Here is a 20,666-nt window from a genome sequence, read left to right on the forward strand (position 1 = left end):
TCCTCCACAACAGCTCTGAAACATTAAGACATTATGATTTTATGGCTGAAAAGTGTGTTTACAGAGGGATCAGCCTCTTCCTTTTACATCAGTGAACCAGTGCGTTAAATCTTGTGTGTGTGCAAATGTCCTTAAATTGACCCTGACGTAGCCGGTGTCTTCAGAGTTTGGTCCTGTGGCTTTGAATAATAAGATTTTATGAAGATATTAAACTGTTTTAATGTGACTAAGCCCCATAATGTACAGGTTTCTGGATGAATTTTATGTTTGACATGTAATGTGCTGAAGCGGTTGGCTGATACTCCAGAGTGACATTGATTTTAAGGTGTTAAAGGTCTGCAGTTCAATGTCTACACCATATCTTCACCAAGGTGAAAGGTGGAAGTGCCAGAAAAATAAAGACTCGTTGAGGAAAAACACTAAGAAATGAATCAACTCAGAAATGAAGATTACAAAACGATTCTGACTCCAGTAAATTAAACACTAGAAATATACAAAAGTGATTCCAGATACTGGACTATTTTACTAAGTGGAAGGATTTTACAGCCAAAATGAAAAGAGTCACTTTGAAAACTTACTGAACTTTTAACTCTGATGTTACATTTTTATGATTATGATCAAGATGTTCAAAGGTCTCTGTTTCTTAACGTTTTTATTATGTTTTATTTGAATCAAGCAATAACTTTGTTCAGTGCACTCTCTCATATTACTGGGATTTTTCCTACAGCGTTCTGATACAGATCTCACATGGACCAGAGGTTTAAAATAATGTACACAGGTGTGCTGAAGCCCAGCAGTGCCCACTGGGTTCTGTGTGTTTGTCTTCGCTCCTCGTTGTGTAGGTGCTCCGGTTTAGGCATTTAACATCAAGTATTATATGAACCCTCCTCGACACTGACCTCAGACCTGCAGCTGGCTCGGTTTCTCATTACTAGTTAGGAAAGGTCAAGCAGAGGACAAATACTCGCACAGGGATTAATGATAAAACTTTATTTAGCTGTTAGAGGTGAGATGAGTCTCACTGGAATCCTTTTCCCTTTTCTTTCATTTTGCTTTGACTCCTGCAGCTGTGGTTTGTAGCAGCTTGGAGTTTTTGGGTTGTGACTCTATAAAGTAAAGACTCATCATGAACTTTGCCATCATGACTGTGAACAACCAGACAGTGACTTGTGTTTATTGTGTCTAACAGTTGAATTTAAGTAGTAAATATATGTAGTGATAAGTACACATATATATAGTAACAGTAGTAATACCATAGAGTTAAAAATACTTTGTTCCAAGTAAAAGTGCATGCATTAAAATGTTACTGCACTAAAAGTCCGAAAGTACCATCATCCAAATGTACTTGAAGTATCCAAAGTAAAAGTAGTCATTGTGCAGGATGGCCCAGAATGGAACTGACGTTAACTACCTTATATACTTCTAATTTGAAGTACTTTATATACCGCTGGGTAGCTGACGTTAACTACCTTATATACTTCTAATTTGAAGTACTTTATATACCGCCGGGTAGCTGACGTTAACTACCTTATATACTTCTAATTTGAAGTACTTTATATACCGCCGGGTAGCTGACGTTAACTACCTTATATACTTCTAATTTGAAGTACTTTATATACCGCCGGGTAGCTGACGTTAACTACCTTATATACTTCTAATTTGAAGTACTTTATGTACTGCTGGGTAGCTGACGTTAACTACCTTATATACTTCTAATTTGAAGTACTTTATATACCGCCGGGTAGCTGACGTTAACTACCTTATATACTTCTAATTTGAAGTACTTTATATACTGCTGGGTAGCTGACGTTAACTACCTTATATACTTCTAATTTGAAGTACTTTATATACCGCCGGGTAGCTGACGTTAACTACCTTATATACTTCTAATTTGAAGTACTTTCCATACTGCTGGGTAGCTGACGTTAACTACCTTATATACTTCTAATTTGAAGTACTTTATATACTGCTGGGTAGCTGACGTTAACTACCTTATATACTTCTAATTTGAAGTACTTTATATACCGCTGGGTAGCTGACGTTAACTACCTTATATACTTCTAATTTGAAGTACTTTATATACCGCTGGGTAGCTGACGTTAACTACCTTATATACTTCTAATTTGAAGTACTTTATATACCGCTGGGTAGCCGATGTTAACTACCTTATATACTTCTAATTTGAAGTACTTTCCATACCGCTGGGTAGCTGACGTTAACTACCTTATATACTTCTAATTTGAAGTACTTTATATACCGCTGGGTAGCTGACGTTAACTACCTTATATACTTCTAATTTGAAGTACTTTATATACTGCTGGGTAGCTGACGTTAACTACCTTATATACTTCTAATTTGAAGTACTTTATATACCGCTGGGTAGCTGACGTTAACTACCTTATATACTTCTAATTTGAAGTACTTTATATACCGCTGGGTAGCTGACGTTAACTACCTTATATACTTCTAATTTGAAGTAACTACCTTATATACTTCTAATTTGAAGTACTTTATATACCGCTGGGTAGCCGATGTTAACTACCTTATATACTTCTAATTTGAAGTACTTTCCATACCGCTGGGTAGCTGACGTTAACTACCTTATATACTTCTAATTTGAAGTACTTTCCATACTGCTGGGTAGCTGACGTTAACTACCTTATATACTTCTAATTTGAAGTACTTTATATACTGCTGGGTAGCTGACGTTAACTACCTTATATACTTCTAATTTGAAGTACTTTATATACCGCTGGGTAGCTGACGTTAACTACCTTATATACTTCTAATTTGAAGTACTTTATATACCGCTGGGTAGCTGACGTTAACTACCTTATATACTTCTAATTTGAAGTAACTACCTTATATACTTCTAATTTGAAGTACTTTATATACCGCTGGGTAGCCGATGTTAACTACCTTATATACTTCTAATTTGAAGTACTTTCCATACCGCTGGGTAGCTGACGTTAACTACCTTATATACTTCTAATTTGAAGTACTTTATATACCGCTGGGTAGCTGATGTTAACTATCTTATATACTTCTAATTTGAAGTACTTTCCATACCGCTGGGTAGCTGACGTTAACTACCTTATATACTTCTAATTTGAAGTACTTTCCATACCGCTGGGTAGCTGACGTTAACTACCTTATATACTTCTAATTTGAAGTACTTTATATACTGCTGGGTAGCTGACGTTAACTACCTTATATACTTCTAATTTGAAGTACTTTATATACCGCTGGGTAGCTGACGTTAACTACCTTATATACTTCTAATTTGAAGTACTTTATATACCGCTGGGTAGCTGACGTTAACTACCTTATATACTTCTAATTTGAAGTAACTACCTTATATACTTCTAATTTGAAGTACTTTATATACCGCTGGGTAGCCGATGTTAACTACCTTATATACTTCTAATTTGAAGTACTTTCCATACCGCTGGGTAGCTGACGTTAACTACCTTATATACTTCTAATTTGAAGTACTTTATATACCGCTGGGTAGCTGATGTTAACTATCTTATATACTTCTAATTTGAAGTACTTTCCATACCGCTGGGTAGCTGACGTTAACTACCTTATATACTTCTAATTTGAAGTACTTTCCATACCGCTGGGTAGCTGACGTTAACTACCTTATATACTTCTAATTTGAAGTACTTTATATACTGCTGGTTAGCTGACGTTAACTACCTTATATACTTCTAATTTGAAGTACTTTATATACCGCTGGGTAGCTGACGTTAACTACCTTATATACTTCTAATTTGAAGTACTTTATATACCGCTGGGTAGCTGACGTTAACTACCTTATATACTTCTAATTTGAAGTAACTACCTTATATACTTCTAATTTGAAGTACTTTATATACCGCTGGGTAGCCGATGTTAACTACCTTATATACTTCTAATTTGAAGTACTTTCCATACCGCTGGGTAGCTGACGTTAACTACCTTATATACTTCTAATTTGAAGTACTTTATATACCGCTGGGTAGCTGATGTTAACTATCTTATATACTTCTAATTTGAAGTACTTTCCATACCGCTGGGTAGCTGACGTTAACTACCTTATATACTTCTAATTTGAAGTACTTTATATACTGCTGGGTATCTTGTGAATTTCCCCCCAGGGATCAATAAAGTTTGATGATCAGTCTGTATTTTGTTGGATCCATCTGATTCTGAAAAGGAACTAAAGTTATCAGATAAATGTAGAGCAGGAAAAAGTCCAAGGTTTGACTCTGACATGTAGTGAAGTCCAAGGATGAAGTAGCACAAAGTGGAAATATTTAAGTAGAGTACAAATACTTTAAAGTTGTACCTAAGTGCTGTACTTCAGTAAAGTACTACAGGGAGCAGAGTGTATTTCTGTTGTTTTACTCCTCATGGCTCATTTCCATGGCTGTTTCTCTATAGGCTGCAGAGCTTTGCGGAGCTCACACCTGATTGGTCAACAGGGCTGTCTGTCAGAATAAGCTGTATTCTGATTGGCTGTCTGTGCCAACCGGTTTGCAGCTTTTTTATCGGAGAACACATTCTATAAAATCTATTTCTTTTCTCAGAAACGGGCCTGGGCGCTCGTTGTCAATAAAAACCGAGGCTTGGTTGTTTTCTCATCACTGTGGCTGAGAGTACTGACAGAGTTTTATTGGCTGGCTGACGACAGGCTGAAGTTTGGACTTGCAGATCAGCTGGAGGTGAAGATGCAAACCTCAAAGAGTTTTCGGTTGGATGATTTTGTCGCAGGATGGATCGGTGGTGAGCGACACAAACTTTTTGACATGTTCATATCCAAGACAGGCTCCCTGTTTGTCATTGCTGGGGTTTGTTTGTGGAGGCTGCAGTCACTCACTGGCTTTTCATAACTGCATGGTGTTTTTGGATTTAATCAACTTTGCATCAGAAAGAGCTGCTGCAGCCCCACATGCATGCTGGACTAAAAATCAATACTGTATAATCAATGTCTGTATTGATCTTATTGGGCCCATGATGATTTAAGAAAGTGGAGCAGAGTACTTGCAGTGACCGGCCTGGCCGCTGGGGGCACTGCTGCGGCATTTTTAGATGCACAGAGTAAACAAACAGGCCTCAAATCTGACACTGAAACCAGGTTGTCCTATTTATTCTTACAGGCTGTTTCCATGACAGATGCTCCTTTACGTCTGAGTAAGCGATTAAAGATGAGAGAACAGCAGAAGAAGTAATCATTCTTTAAAGTCTAAGGTTGTCAGTGTTAAAAGTGAAGTTGGGGTTGAGTTTCATGGTGAGAATTGCACAGAGGAAAAGGAATGCAAATGCAGCACTTGGAACTGACAGTACTGTACGTGAAGTACTGTTCACATTAGATCTGTACTGATACAAATTTAAGCTTTGTTGTGCTATTTTCATTAAAAAAAAAAAACTTCCCTTATGTTCATTGTGGGGCGCAACTGACGAAGAAAGTAATCTAAAAGTGTATGTATATATTCTCATTGTCCTTTGGTTAATATCATTGTGGTTGGTTAATTTAAAATATTTTTCTTTGTGCTTTGACCCCAAGGTCCCAGTAGAATGATGCTGTCATGTCCCAGGACTGACTGGATTTAAACTGCCTTTACATTTCAGCTCAGTGTTTTCTCATTTCTGAGACTTTTGTTTTGGTAAATGCACTAACATAACAGGATAAAGGAAGCTGTATATCACAGTGATTATAAGGTCCATTCTGCTGCACAGAAACATTATTTGTGTCTGTAGGAACATTACAATGTAGATTTCTTGTGACATTAAAAAACAGGAAACTAATAGAAACCTAACCTCAATTATGACCTTCACTTAACTAAAACCCTTAGTTAATACCAGGTCTGCAGCGAGGGGCAGCACAGCAACAGCAGCAGGAGGAAGCTCCGTTTCCTTCAGTAAATTATCAACCAGGCGAAGAAGTTTAGTGAAGTAGATGACAGCCCCACATTTAACCATGAAAGTAGAATCTTAACTCACTCATTGGTTTGACTCTAATTCAAAATCTGGATTTTAGCTGGTTTTTAACTTTGATACCCACTTTGAGAGGTGCTTACGGTCGAGTACTGTTAATGGGCTAGCAGCTAGTAGTTGAGTACTGTGATCCATGGGTCATGTGCCGTGTGCACATGTGTGTGTTTGGAGGTGGTGGTGCGCACACACGGTGCACAGAGTGGCAGGAACAGAGGTTAATAAGGACTCAGTGGCTCATGTTTGCCCCCGGGCCCCTTGAGGGCAGCCCAGTTTGACCAGTCTCTTTTTCAGTTTTATCCCAGTAAGGAGCATGAATCTTTATGTTTTTAATGTGTAACAAGCCTTTAACAGTTGTGTTCACAAGCATGTTTTAATAGGTTACATCTTCCTCTGTGTTGTATGTATTTAATTTGAGTAGACTTTCATTCCTTAATAGAAACAAACTAAAATCACTGATAACAAACTTGTTGGCAGAAAAAATCTTTGTCTCTTTTCCTAATTCTCTAGAGTTTTTCCTTCTCTGGTATTTTGTGCATTCATGTTTTTTTCTGTGCCTGTTTTTCTTTCTTATTTGGCTGCAGGGGTTTCCAGTGTGGTCGTGGGCCATCCGCTGGACACAGTTAAGGTAAGTTAAGACCTACACTATGACTTTACCATACCCTGCACCCCATACCCACTCTCACAGTTATATGGAACAGTTTCTGCAGTTCTAGATTCCTTCTCTTTACTTTAACAGGGAGATCTACTTCTTTAGTTTTATTTATGACTGGGCACAGATATATAAACACTTAGATGATTATGAGCATCTGCTGTCCATTCCAGTGATGCATCATCACAGCTGCCATGTTGCTCATGCTGGCAATGTTTCCAAATTCATGTATGTGTATGAAGACAAGGGGTTTGTCCACAATTAAAATCATAATCATAACACACTAAATTTACAACCAACTTTCCATCAGTTTGGTTTATTGCAAATGACAGGACTGTATTTATAGTACAGGATATAAAATGTGTATTTCTATTGCAAACACTTCACATTTTGTAGAGTACGAGATACTATGTGTTTGCTGTGTGATATGACCATGAGATTTTGTTATGTATGTGGGTTTTAGTACATTTTTGTCATTTGACTTTTGTTTTCGTCTCCTTTTCATAAAAAACAAGATAGTTTAGAAGTCTTTTATTTTAGTCCAATTTTTTTCTGCATTTTTATCTGTCGCCATCTTTGTTGTGTACAGTTACCATGGTTACACGTGTTGTGCCCATTGACGCCGTATAGGGGTGTGACGTCACACACCGCGTTACGCGCCGCGAGAATGAAGCGAATTCGGTCGCCATTTTCCCGCCGTTATCGACGTCGCCATGTTGGTTATTTTGGAGCCAGAAGTACCGACACCTGTTGAGGACACACGGCTGCGTCCGAAATCGCGCACTGTCTACTAGGTACTACATTTGAGTAAGTACATACTCCCCGTCCGTTAAAACAGTACGTTCTGTATAGTATGAATAAGGGTAGTATGAATGGAAGTCGGACGTAAGTTACTACATCCGCCATGTTGGTGTTGTCAGGCATCATGCGTCGTCACAACCACTGTACTACACGGAAATGTTTTAATTAAATCTTTTAATGTCGTTAAACTGGTTAATAATGAAGGTCTCTGTTAAAAAGCTGTTAGAAGCTGATGTACAGCATTGACGTTAGCTTGATCTGTGCAAAAATTACAATTAAACGTCTTTTTAGAGCCGATTTATATTGTTTAAACTTTCAATAAGTCAGCGTTTATTTAGGTTAGTTATGTTAAACAAGTGCAATTTAACCACAACCAACAGTTTTTCTCTGAGGGACAATTGGAAAGAGCCGCGTCGGCGCTTTCCGCATTTGACGTCTCCTCTCCCGTGGCCTCATGGGATAGCAAAGTGTCCATATATGATCATAGACAGTAAAAATACACGTGTTACGGATCAAATATCAACATAGAAAGTCACGAATATTAAGAGCTTATTCAAACAGAGACACCAAAGTCACAATGATCACTGTGGCAACAATAGTGACTTTGTAATTGGGGTTGATTTTTCAATGGAAGTCAATGGGAACCAGGGCTTGTTGGAGCCAGCAGCTACTTCCTACATGGCTTCAAACCCGGAAGCGAGCTGGCTATGTCCACCCCTTCTACAGTCACTGGTTGTGACAGTGTCACATGATTGTGCAGCTGATTCCTTCACATTGTGGCCTGATACAGGTGTAGTTCTTCAGTAAACGTCTGGAGGAAGGTTTAGATGTTGACCATATCCCTGCTGGCGACCATCTGGTCTGGCTTTCACTGCTATTTGACCAGGACACAGAGCCCAAACTGCCTCACAAGCTCCATCAAAGTGCTGACTTATTTGAGCATTCTCAATGGGGCATAGTTTGCTGTTTCCACGTGTCATAGTTATACTAAAGCATGACCAGAAATTAATTTGTGATGGCTGTTCAGCAGTTGTGTCAGCATTCAGCATCTCTTCTGCTGGTTATAATGAGAAACAGCAAGTTGTATCAGGTGCCAGCTGCCCCTGTGTTCTGTGTTCTTCTGCCTTGTTCTGTCCGTTTCCCCTCAGTGTTACATGTACAGTGTGTTTTATGTTAAATGTCTACTGTTTAAAACTCTTGTTACTTATTGAAAAAAGCCAGACCCCTACATTTTTGTCTGTGCCTCTAAAATTGATTGTAACTGTAGAGTATTTGTGAGTACAGTATCTTATTTCAATTAAGCACTGCTTAATTTTTGTCAGAACAATGTTGTCACCTTTCTGGACCCCCAGTTCTCATTATAAACACCTTCTGAGTCTAGTCAATAAAAAGATGAAGGCCCAGCCAGGTGCCTGGTTAGCTTCTCATACATTTCCACATCCCAGTTTAATTTTCTGGTGTTTATGATTGTTTTAGGCTAGATAATGAGTTTTTTTAATTTTACCGTCGACCACAACAGTAGACCTTTATCAAAAACTGACAAGCCCTGGACTCTTTGAGAGGGAAAGGTTAAAAACTATAATTTATGGGGAAATACTTTGTCTGACAGATACTAGATAAAGAAGCAGGACTCCCTGATGTGTTTTATTCTACTTTCTGTCCTTTAGACGCGGCTCCAGGCGGGGAAAGATTACAAAAACACTCTACACTGTGTCCTCACCATCTACAAGAAGGAAACGGTAACATTTCAACCTGTTTGCATTTACTGTGTGGTTCTTTAGACAGCATGATTATAAGATCGCCTCCTTTCTAAATCAATGCTTTGATCGCATGATGTGATTGTGCTCCAGTGGCAAATACTGTGAGCTTAAACAAGTCTGCAGTGTAGTGTATTAAGTTTAGTGAGAACAGTTTGAGTTTTGTAGTTGTTTTCTTTCTCTGTAACTTGATTTGCTGCCAGGTTACAGAGTTTTCACACATACGCTTTATTCATGCCATTCGAACAGTAACGTTGTAATTGTTGGTTGTCTTGTTTTTCTACTTTTCCAGTTTCCATTCTAGTGTTTCTTTTGTTTTATCAATTATTATTGCAATAAAAAGAAAACAAGTCACTTTGAGTTGTGGCATCATGAGAACCCTTTTGGTGGGAACCGAAGAAAAGTCTTAGTACATCTGTTTCCTTCAGGTTTGAAACAAATTTACCAAACTTGCACAGAACATTTTGTTAATTTTGTTCACTGGAAGTGCTGATAGCAGCTCGCCACAGCTTGCGTCAGTGTCAGACACCACAGATCTGCAGTTCAGGTTTGTTCAGGCAGTGGACAGCTGTGTTTCAGTTCCAACATGTGTCTCCTCAACCCCAAACCCTCCCCTGTTCTTTCCAAAATATTTGGCAGCAGCTTCATCCCATTTTTCATACTGTACATTGTTGGCACAAGCTAGCATACTAGAGCATTTCCCTGAGTTTAACTTTGCACTGTTAACTCCAGTGTCTTACTTTACTTTCTTTTCCCAACGATTTCTTTCTTTCATTGGTTTGACAATCACTAATTGTCCACCCCTCTCTCTTTCTGTTTCTCAGGCCATGGGCTTTTTTAAAGGCATGTCTTTCCCGTTGGCTAGCATCACGGTCTACAACTCAGTGGTGTTTGGCTTTTTCAGTAACACTCAGAGACTCATAAGCAAGTATCGCCATGGTGACGGGCGCCATACCTGCGGCATGCTGGACCTGACTGTGGCCAGCATGTTGACTGGACTGGTGTCAGTGAGCCTGGGGGCCCCGGTGGATCTGGTCAAGATCAGACTGCAAATGCAGACGCAGTCGGTTCTAGCAGGTAAATCAGGTTTTGTTTTCTTGGGTTGGGATGTTTGTTTTTTTCCTCTTTGGGCAGTTGTAGGATCAATATGGTTCTAAATGATTTGGTTTGGTTGATACGATTGATTTCTATATTTTAGAAGGAACAGGAAACTTTTTTTAAAAGTCAGCAAAGTGTGAACAGGTGTCCTGTTATCATTACAGCTCTGGTTAGTCATCATGACGCAATTCAGCTGACAGTCATAGTGACAATGCAGACTCATGCCAAGAAGACAATCATTGATTTGGAAACATTTCTACCTTATTGCACTGTTAACCTGGACACCTGGCTGCATGTTGGGAAACTGTCAGTGAAGACACTGCTGCCAAAATGTTTCAGCCTGTGTGATGTTGAGCTGTAGATGTTAAAGCTTAGTGGTGGCCTCCTGCTGTGGTCAGCTGCAGTTGTTTTATAACAGGCAAATCACTGCTGCAGCATCATACCCTTAGTATTGTCAGACTGTACAGGCCACAGTTTTTAAATTCACATATTAATCAGAAGTTTCAGCATTTCAGTCATGAGCTGGTATTTGAATCACAGATTGACAGTGGGGAAATCAGTTAAGCTGCAGCAAAACTTCAATGGACCTTTCAAACCTGCACAAGGCAGGTATCTGATACTACAAGGCCGTATTTTGAGTGAGTTGTGTCATCTGGGCTGCTACTTTCTGCCAAAGAGGAAATCCACGAAAACAGAGGTCAGAAGTTTAATTATGAGATGAAATGACACATGAAACATTATAGCCTTTTATTTCTTTAGCATGTCTGCTGAGCTTGTGTAACTTCACAACTGGCATCACATGACGTCATACATTTGTTTCATTAACTTAGTCAAAGACACTTTGATCCACTGTTTTATTACGGTGCTGAGTTTATTGTGAATCTCAGCACTTTTCTTTGTAACTGATTCATGTCTGAGTGGCTTCAGACGCTCACCTGCTGTCTTCATCATTAGGTTTGTCTTTTGTGGTGTGGAGGAAAAAACACCGGAACACAAACAATCTCCACTAAAATGAAAAAATGGTTTTTAGCTGTGCTTGTCTACTGAATTTGATTCAGAGAGTTAAAACTAAACTCAGTTTCTTTTTGCTCTGCCAGACAGATGTTCAGCACAGATGTTCCATAACAGGAGAAAATGCTCACGGTAGAGATTAGGTTCATCGCTGTGCGGTGTGTTCACTAACCTTTCTATCTTGTTTAATCTCTTTTCTACAGAGAACTTACATCTTGCTGGCAATGTATCGAATGTCACCAACATCTCTCTACGCTCCGTCAGCCTTCCCAGCCAGAGGCTCTACCGAGGGCCCATGCACTGCCTCAGCAGCATCCTGCAGACAGAGGGACTCCAGGGCCTGTACAGGGGGGCTGGGGCCATGATTCTGAGGGACATTCCTGGATACACGCTCTACTTCGTCCCTTACGCCATCTTGTGTGACCTGTTGAAGCCAGACACCACGTCAAACCCTCATCCCTGTTCTATCTGGCTCGCTGGAGGATTGGCAGGTGAATGTCACTAACAATGTGCAGCTTTTCAAAAAGTATTTTGCATCATTAATTACTTTGGTTATTATTTTGTTGTTGCCTAATTAATAGTTTTGTCTGTTGTTTTTGATTTTTATAAAGTACCTTGAAATGATTGTATCGTGATTTGGTGCTATACAAATAAAGTTCCCATTTAAAATGTCTAGTGTTTGACATCTGTGTTCCAGTTATTTAAAGAAATGAATGTATTAAAGCCAGTCTCAGCATTATTTCATTACCTGGACCATACGGTTCTGCACAGAGTATTGCATGTTCTCTAACTGGTAATGTGAATTTCTATGTGTTATTCCAGGGTCCATTTCCTGGGTCACGGCCACGCCGGCTGATGTGGTGAAAAGTCGAATGCAGGCTGACATTCAGCTGCCGAGGAAGTACAGAGGAATCGTTCACTGCATCCTCCACAGCTACCAGACAGAGGGAGCACAGGTGAATCAGATTCATTTAAAATGATCCTGAGGTGAGTTAGGGTGTGGCTGACTTTCAGTGCTGCAGAACAGTACAGAACATTGGTTTTCTTATACTGCTCAGTTATAGTTTCAGACCATATATTAGCTTGTTTACCTGGAATATTTCTGCAGTGTTAGGTTTCTATTTAACAGTTATAAGGGCTATAAATCATGTCCTAGATTGCATTTAAAATACATATAAAGTTTTTAAAACAAAACTGCCTCCTGAAATCAGATAATCTCAATTTCAGCTCTGTCTTTGAGATTTTAAGCACATATTAAACACTGTGACCCAGAGCTGTAGCTGTAATGAACAGATGGTTTAATCGTTTACAAGTGACACCCTAGAAAATGATGTTACGTAGATATGAGTCCTCCATGTCCTCGGTTCCCCTTCAACTGCGTTGAAGTATGTGAATCTGTCCAAGCTCAGCATCCAGGTCATGTTACACTGTCGGCAGTCGGTGCGTCACAGCCACACCCTCAGTACAAACATTCTGATCATCACTGATCACAGAGGAACTGATTTTCAAATTAATTTAATTTGGGATGTTATTATTTATAGGAAATTGAGAGTTTTTCTGCTGAGACCTGTGAAACCTATGTGTTACCTTTTATAACCATGCAGCTGTCATCCCCAAATTAATATTGGCTTTGACATCTTAGCAGAAATGTGTGTTGCAGCTGTCAAGTTATATATGAAACTGCAGCCATCAGATCCATTGCCTTGTCAAGCTTCAGTCAGGGTCATGTTTTAATTTATAGTTTTCAGAAGGTCAGAGGTTACAAAATGTAGACAAACTATCTGGTGTGCAACATTGAAAAGGTTCAGTAACTCGGTTTAAACAAACACAGTCAAGTGATCGATAGCAGAAGGTCACTGGTGGACTGGAGGCTCCTGACATGACGGTCACAAATCGATGAGTTAGGTTAACACAGGACAGTGCCCCCAAAGACTTTTTTACAGAAAGGCTATCCTAGTATAATGCTCTAATTTAACTACAGAAGGAATAAGGAATAATATAAATATATAATATATGAGGATCAAGAAAATACTCCCTATAGAAGCAAACACAGCACGGTTGAAAGTTGCAAAAATCAACAAGTGACGTTTAATTTAAAGAATTAAAACATTTGGTTTGTTTCCACATGGTAGTGAATTAGATTCATAATGACCAGCTGTGTTCAGTTTGATAGAAAATCAGCTGCTCTGATTGTATATGTGCCTCTTCTTAAAGTGTGGGATTCGTTTTGTTAGCAGGGGTTAAGGTTAAAATCTCACATATGGCAGGCTGTTAATAATTGAATGCATTAAATAACCTGCGAGTCGCGCTCATATCCAAGTTTGAAGCTAAAAACCTAGAGGAGGAGGAAACAGCTCTGATGCTCAGTAACATTTTCTGTCTAATTAGTTTAACCTGTGCACAGTGAAGCTAAAACAGGTTCTGGTTTTGTGGGGAGACTAACACAATTTACTTTTTATTAAATCTTTTTTTTTTTATGTGTAGGTTTTCTTCCGTGGCGCGTCGGTCAACGCCGTTCGAGGCTTCCCGATGTGCGCAACCATGTTCCTGACCTACGAACTGTCCCTGCAGTTCTTCAGGAGCCTGTAGGACAAAGGAAAAAACACTGTTGACACGAGCACACAGCAATCAGGCCCCGTTTCTTTGAGACAAGAGACTGCTATTAGCTTATATCAGCTGTTTAGCTTATGCTAACTTGCACATTAGAGTTGTAAACGCTTCACTATGACTTAACCAGTTGTTTAAGCTCTGTCTTGTACCCACTACTGACCTTCGTGCCACAGCGATTGGTTGTTCAGTGACGTTTTAAAGCAGTATTTGGTGAAGTTGTGCCTTAAAGTCAAAGTCCTCCATGTGTTCCTTTGGCTGCACGCTTACAGGCTTTGGCACATTTAATTTGAAATAGGAGAATGGATACTGCATTAAAGCGCCAGGTGTCAGCTTCAATTTCACGTAGATGTACATCAACACAGAAACAACATGGAGCCCATATTCACCTCTGCAATGCAAGTGAAATCCCATTCGATGAGTAAATGTGTCTTGGGCATCTGTGTGTTGTTGCAACATTAGTTCCTGTACAGCAGAGCTCATGGAGTTGATCGAGCGTTGAGAGGTGTCGTTTAGATTAAGGTGAAGCTGCTGGTCACTATGAGGAGTAAGGAGGTGATGATGCAAGTGAAGAAAGTGATAATGAGGCTGATAATCTATCAGACTTGTCGGAGGTGGTTGGTTTGCCAACATTTGGGTACATTGCCATACGGCTGCACAGCAAGTGGAGAACGCTCTGTTAAAAATGCTCAGTCTCCCACATTTGTTTCTGTATTGATGTGAACCTACTTAATTTAAAGCTGAGGTGTCACTGAGGCTGTGGTTTATAAATTACTTTTTTTTTTTTTTTTGTGCTGATCAGTAAAGATCAACAAGCATGTTCCCCGTTAGTTGAAACCTTTCCTGCTTAGTAAATACTGAAATATTAGCATCATGAAGCTAAAAGGTGACATATTTGTTGGATGCAGATTGACCAAAGAACACCGTGTGTGCCTGTAGAGTTAGATTGGAGGAAATGAGGTTGAACAAATTGGGATCAGTTCCTGTATCTTGACTTAACCTGAACAAAACACTGCTTGCACACCTGCAGCTCCTTCATGGAAGAGCCCATTGTTCTTCTGTGTGACATAATAATGTGCTGTTACTACACAGCAATAAACTGTTTTTTAGATCCAAGGCTCTGTAGGTTAAATCCTCATGAAATTTTGATTGGGAAGTTTTTGACTTTACATCTGTATATATATATATATATATATATATATATATAACCATGATTTCATCCTTGTATCAGTGACCCCACCACCTATTTTTAACATATTTAAAAGCTTCAATTGGGAAAATGCTGTTGAAATGATGGTTAATACCTAAAACCAAATATGGCATAGTTTTAACTAAAAGGTCACATGACCTGCAAATCACCATCTCATTTGAGTACAAGGTGAACTGTGCACTTTAATCTCAGTAAGATTGAGAAACAGTTAATGGTGAAAAGAGAATTCTGAATGTTTGGCTACAGGATGTGACGTTTTCAACCCAACTCGTCTGTCTATATTTTTGTTCCTGCACATGACCCAAATTTAGAAAATGTATTTTCTTAATCACTACCTGATTAATCTAAATGTATTTTTAAAACTAGGAAAGTTTGCAGTGATGTTGAAAATGACCCATAGCTTTGTTGACATCATATATTCCATTTCTCATGGACTGTATGTTCATCTAATGAGCACTTGTCTGTTTCGTATATTAAGGAATGTGAGTTTTACCAGTTAATTTTAACTCAATACTATTATTTCAACTATATATGAGGTATTATGTAGTACAGCTCAGTGTCTGCTATGGCTCAGGAGGTAGAGCAGGTTACCCCTGGACCAGAAGGTTGGTGGTTTGATCCTCAGTGTCCCTGGTCCACAGGTTGAAAAGTCCTTGGGGTAAGACCCTCAAGTTGTGGCTGTTCCACTATGACTGTGTGAGCAAATGGATGAATGGACAAATAGTGTAAAAGACTGTTTACAGGTAAATTATTGCTTTTTAAGTCTGCAGCACAACAGTTTAGCTAATGGTCACTTCTCTACATCCAAGTGTACTCAAACCTCAAGCTTTTACACTAGTTCTTGATTCACCCAAGCAACTTGAGGTTCACTGTCTTGCCCCAAAGACTCTTCAACCTCCTGAGCCACAGCCACCCCTAATTATATGTAAGTCTGACTCTAAGATGGGACGTGAACTCTGGAAAAATCATTACATTCACAGCCAACACTTTTCTGCACCAGAAAATGTTCTTTCTTGAGATAACGAGCCACATAAAAATGGATCATTCTCAATTCAGGGTAAGTATCTTATGGATTTCGTGACATGTAAATACTTGTAAATACTGTGGTTCCAGCGTCAGGAGTTATTGTACATAAATAAAAGCTTTTAAACATCTGTGGTCCTGTTACTTCTCTCACTCTGTTCTTCTCAGAACTAAATGCAACTCATGTTACTGCTGGTCATGTGACAGCCTGACACATGTCAACAACTGTAAAAAGATAAGGGGCTACCAGATAAGCACTGCCTGGTGTCTGCACACGTTAGAGGAGCTGATCTTCATGTAGCTGGAAGTGAAGAGGCAGCTGGCAGCAGAAATTCAGGCTGAAGTTGGCCCTGTGCCTGCAGGCTGCTGCTAAGACTGACACTGCAAACAACTGGTGCTGTCTGTCTGCCTGTGTGTTCACCTGAACCTGTCTCTATTCTATACTGTGTCCACTAGATGGCGACATGTAACAACAAATTCATGCTGTAGTTCCTTACCTGCTGCCTCATTCAAGCTACATGGGCACCCACCTGTGTTCAGGATCCAAGAGAATCTGCAAAAAAATACAGAATAATATAAATTAGTTAAAAAAGCCTAAAAAACCTGCACATACACTCACACCACAGCTAAGACCATAGCAAACCTGTCTAACCCAGTGAAACGGCAAAGAAAAAACAGACATTAAGCTTTTCCTGTTCAGCAATACAATCGTTTTACACTTTGATCCTGTAACAACAAATGTCTTGGCAGCTCTTGAAACGCGGTGACATCTGCGGTGACAGCTCTTGAAACGCGTTGACATCAGCTGTGACAGCTCTTGAAACGCGGTGACATCTGCGGTGACAGCTCTTGAAACGCGGTGACATCTGCGGTGACAGCTCTTGAAACGCGGTGACATCTGCGGTGACAGCTCTTGAAACGCGGTGACATCTGCGGTGACAGCTCTTGAAACGTGGTGACATCAGCTGTGACAGCTCTTGAAACGCGGTGACATCTGCGGTGACAGCTCTTGAAACGCGGTGACATCTGCGGTGACAGCTCTTGAAACGCGTTGACATCAGCTGTGACAGCTCTTGAAACGCGGTGACATCTGCGGTGACAGCTCTTGAAACGCGGTGACATCTGCGGTGACAGCTCTTGAAACGCGGTGACATCTGCGGTGACAGCTCTTGAAACGCGGTGACATCTGCGGTGACAGCTCTTGAAACGCGGTGACATCTGCGGTGACAGCTCTTGAAACGCGGTGACATCTGCGGTGACAGCTCTTGAAACGCGGTGACATCAGCGGTGACAGCTCTTGAAACGCGGTGACATCTGCGGTGACAGCTCTTGAAACGCCGTGACATCCGCGGTGACAGCTCTTGAAACGCCGTGACATCCGCGGTGACAGCTCTTGAAACGCCGTGACATCCGCGGTGACAGCTCTTGAAACGCGGTGACATCCGCGGTGACAGCTCTTGAAACGCGTTGACATCTGCGGTGACAGCTCTTGAAACGCGTTGACATCTGCGGTGACAGCTCTTGAAACGCGTTGACATCTGCGGTGACAGCTCTTGAAACGCGTTGACATCTGCGGTGACAGCTCTGAACGCGTTGACATCAGCGGTGACAGCTCTGAAACGCGTACATTGCGGTGACAGCTCTTGAAACGCGGTTACATCTGCGGTGACAGCTCTTGAAACGCGGTGACATCTGCGGTGGACAGCTTCTTGAAACGCGGTGACATCTGCGGGTGACAGCTCTTGAACGCGGTGACATCTGCGGTGACAGGCTCTTGAAACGCGGTGACATCTGCGGTGACAGCTCTTGAACGCGGGTGACATCTGCGGTGACAGCTCTTGAAACGCGGTGACATCTGCGGTGACAGCTCTTGAAACGCGGTGACATCTGCGGTGACAGCTCTTGAAACGCGGTGACATCTGCGGTGACAGCTCTTGAACGCGTTGACATCTGCCGTGACAGCTCTTGACATCTGCGGTGACAGCTCTTGAAACGCGGTGACATCTGTGGTGACAGCTCTTGAAACGCGTTGACATCTGCCGTGACAGCTCTTGAAACGCGGTGACATCTGCGGTGACAGCTCTTGAAACGCGGTGACATCTGCGGTGACAGCTCTTGAAACGCGGTGACATCTGCGGTGACAGCTCTTGAAACGCCGTGACATCTGCGGTGACAGCTCTTGAAACGCCGTGACATCTGCGGTGACAGCTCTTGAAACGCGGTGACATCTGCGGTGACAGCTCTTGAAACGCCGTGACATCTGCGGTGACAGCTCTTGAAACGCCGTGACATCTGCCGTGACAGCTCTTGAAACGCGGTGACATCTGCGGTGACAGCTCTTGAAACGCGGTGACAGCTCTTGACAGACCGTCACTCAATAATGGACAGAAGAGAGAAAAAGATAAAAATTGACCAAAAACAAGAAAAAAAGCAAACATGTTGTAAATAAATCTGAAAAATTCAGTGTCCGGAGTCATAGTGACTAGTAATGAATAAAACTTCAAATATATAATTTCATTCATTTTAAAAATAATATTTATATTTAATAACTGATGTTTTTTCTCACGTTAAATACGACAAACATTTGTTCAGGCAGCTAAGAGGAAAACACGTCAAAGGTCAGGTATCTGTAAACTGTGTTCATCAATCCCAAAGGATAAACCCTTTCATTTTCTAAGGCCCTGGCCTTGTTTCCGTCCTTACCATCGGGTCTGACTGCAGCTTTTACAAAAATATTAAAACCAACTGACCAGATTTACACGAAGTCCAGGGAGAAGCCGCTGTCAAAACGCAGCAGCGTCCTCTCCCTCCGACAAACTTGTTAAGCTTTACGGGTTTGCTGGTTTTCCTACCTGACTCTGGACTGCACCGTGTCCTGGTCACCGCCTGTCCCGGTGTGGTTTTCCTGCTGTGACGGTCCGAATCCTGCTCCCTAGTAACTTAGACCATCTCCTGCCTCGGTGTGATCGGCCTGACCTCCTCCGGGACACACGTCCATCTTGTCAACTGTGATGTTGTGGCTTCCTTACCAGTCTCTTATGGCTCTTCCGCCGTACACCTCCCTCAGAGGACCTGACCGCAACATGGAGACAGTTCTTCGCCTTCTTCGACGTCGTCCCCGCATCCCTACAGGTGTTTCCGTCGCAGTTTCACAGACGAAAACAATATTTATTCACCCCGGGCAGTTCGCAGCTCCCGCTTTTCCGCGTTGCGCCCTCACAACATCCGTACACGTCACCTGAGCACCGGTCACGTGACTCCACTCAACGTTCTCCCAATGCCAGCTTCCGCCTGAAGGATTTCAAAACAAAAGCATTTCCAGACGGCGCTATTCAACACCAGGTCTCTCCACAACAAAAGCCTCATGCTAAATTAATTTACAGTGGGTACGGAAAGTATTCAGACCCCTTTAAATTTTTCACTCTTTGTGTCATTGCAGCCATTTGCCAAAATCAAAAAAGTTCATTTTATTTCTCATTAATGTACACTCAGCACCCCATCTTGACAGAAAAAAACAGAAATGTAGAAATTTTTGCAAATTTATTAAAAAAGAAAAACTGAAATATCACATGGTCATAAGTATTCAGACCCTTTTCAGTGACACTCATATTTAACTCACATGCTGTCCATTTCTTCTGATCCTCCTTGAGATGGTTCTGCTCCTTCATTGGAGTCCAGCTGTGTTTAATTAAACTGATTGGACTTGATTAGGAAAGGCACACACCTGTCTATATAAGACCTTACAGCTCACAGTGCATGTCAGAGCAAATGAGAATCATGAGGTCGAAGGAACTGCCCAAGGAGCTCAGAGACAGAATTGTGGCAAGGCACAGATCTGGCCGAGGTTACAAAAGAATTTCTGCAGCACTCAAGGTTCCTAAGAGCACAGTGGTCTACATAATCCTCAAATGGAAAAAGTTTGGGACGACCACAACTCTTCCTAGACCTGGCCGTCCAGCCAAACTGAGCAATCGTGGGAGAAGAGCCTTGGTGAGAGAGGTAAAGAAGAACCCAAAGATCACTGTGGCTGAGCTCCAGAGATGCTGTAGGGAGATGGGAGAAAGTTCCACAAAGTCAACTATCACTGCAGCCCTCCACCAGTCGGGGCTTTATGGTAGAGTGGCCCGACGGAAGCCTCTCCTCAGTGCAAGACACATGAAAGCCTGCATAGAGTTTGCCAAAAAACACATGAAGGACTCCCAGACTATGACAAATAAGATTCTCTGGTCTGATGAGACCAAGATTGAACTTTTTGGCGTTAATTCTAAGCGGTATGTGTGGAGAAAACCAGGCACTGCTCATCACCTGCCCAATACAATCCCTACAGTGAAACATGGTGGTGGGAGCATCATGTTGTGGGGGTGTTTTTCAGCTGCAGGGACAGGACGACTGGTTGCAATTGAAGGAAAGATGAATGCGGCCAAGTACAGAGATATCCTGGAAGAAAACCTCTTCCAGAGTGCTCAGGACCTCAGACTGGGCCGAAGATTCATCTTTCAACAGGACAATGACCCTAAGCACACAGCTA

The 20,666-nt window shown here is 41.2% G+C and overlaps 1 protein-coding gene and 1 long non-coding RNA gene across 3 annotated transcripts; one reads left to right on the top strand and one right to left on the bottom strand.

Annotated features, from left to right (window-relative positions):
* The first annotated feature begins 4,583 nt into the window (after positions 1-4,583).
* On the top strand, positions 4,584-13,919 carry slc25a48 (solute carrier family 25 member 48). 2 transcript variants are annotated; one of them, XM_026331178.2, is made up of 7 exons: positions 4,584-4,770; positions 6,564-6,607; positions 9,100-9,171; positions 10,014-10,266; positions 11,502-11,789; positions 12,121-12,254; positions 13,783-13,919. In XM_026331178.2, the coding sequence occupies exons 1-7, from the start codon at positions 4,716-4,718 to the stop codon at positions 13,885-13,887; spliced, it is 951 nt and encodes a 316-aa protein (XP_026186963.1). In that variant the 5' UTR covers positions 4,584-4,715; the 3' UTR covers positions 13,888-13,919. The 2 variants fall into 2 exon arrangements, with proteins under 2 accessions (XP_026186963.1, XP_026186965.1); XM_026331180.1 differs by having other exon boundaries at positions 12,121-12,285; positions 13,783-13,903.
* LOC113144896 (uncharacterized) lies at positions 13,009-19,365 on the bottom strand. The gene is made up of 2 exons (XR_003297193.1): positions 18,991-19,365; positions 13,009-16,691 (listed from the first exon to the last, which is right to left on the bottom strand). It is a non-coding gene; the product is annotated as an uncharacterized LOC113144896 (long non-coding RNA).
* Positions 19,366-20,666: the final 1,301 nt, after the last annotated feature.

The sequence above is a fragment of the Mastacembelus armatus genome, chromosome 10 (assembly GCF_900324485.2).
Source record: "Mastacembelus armatus chromosome 10, fMasArm1.2, whole genome shotgun sequence".
Classification (NCBI taxonomy): domain Eukaryota; kingdom Metazoa; phylum Chordata; class Actinopteri; order Synbranchiformes; family Mastacembelidae; genus Mastacembelus; species Mastacembelus armatus.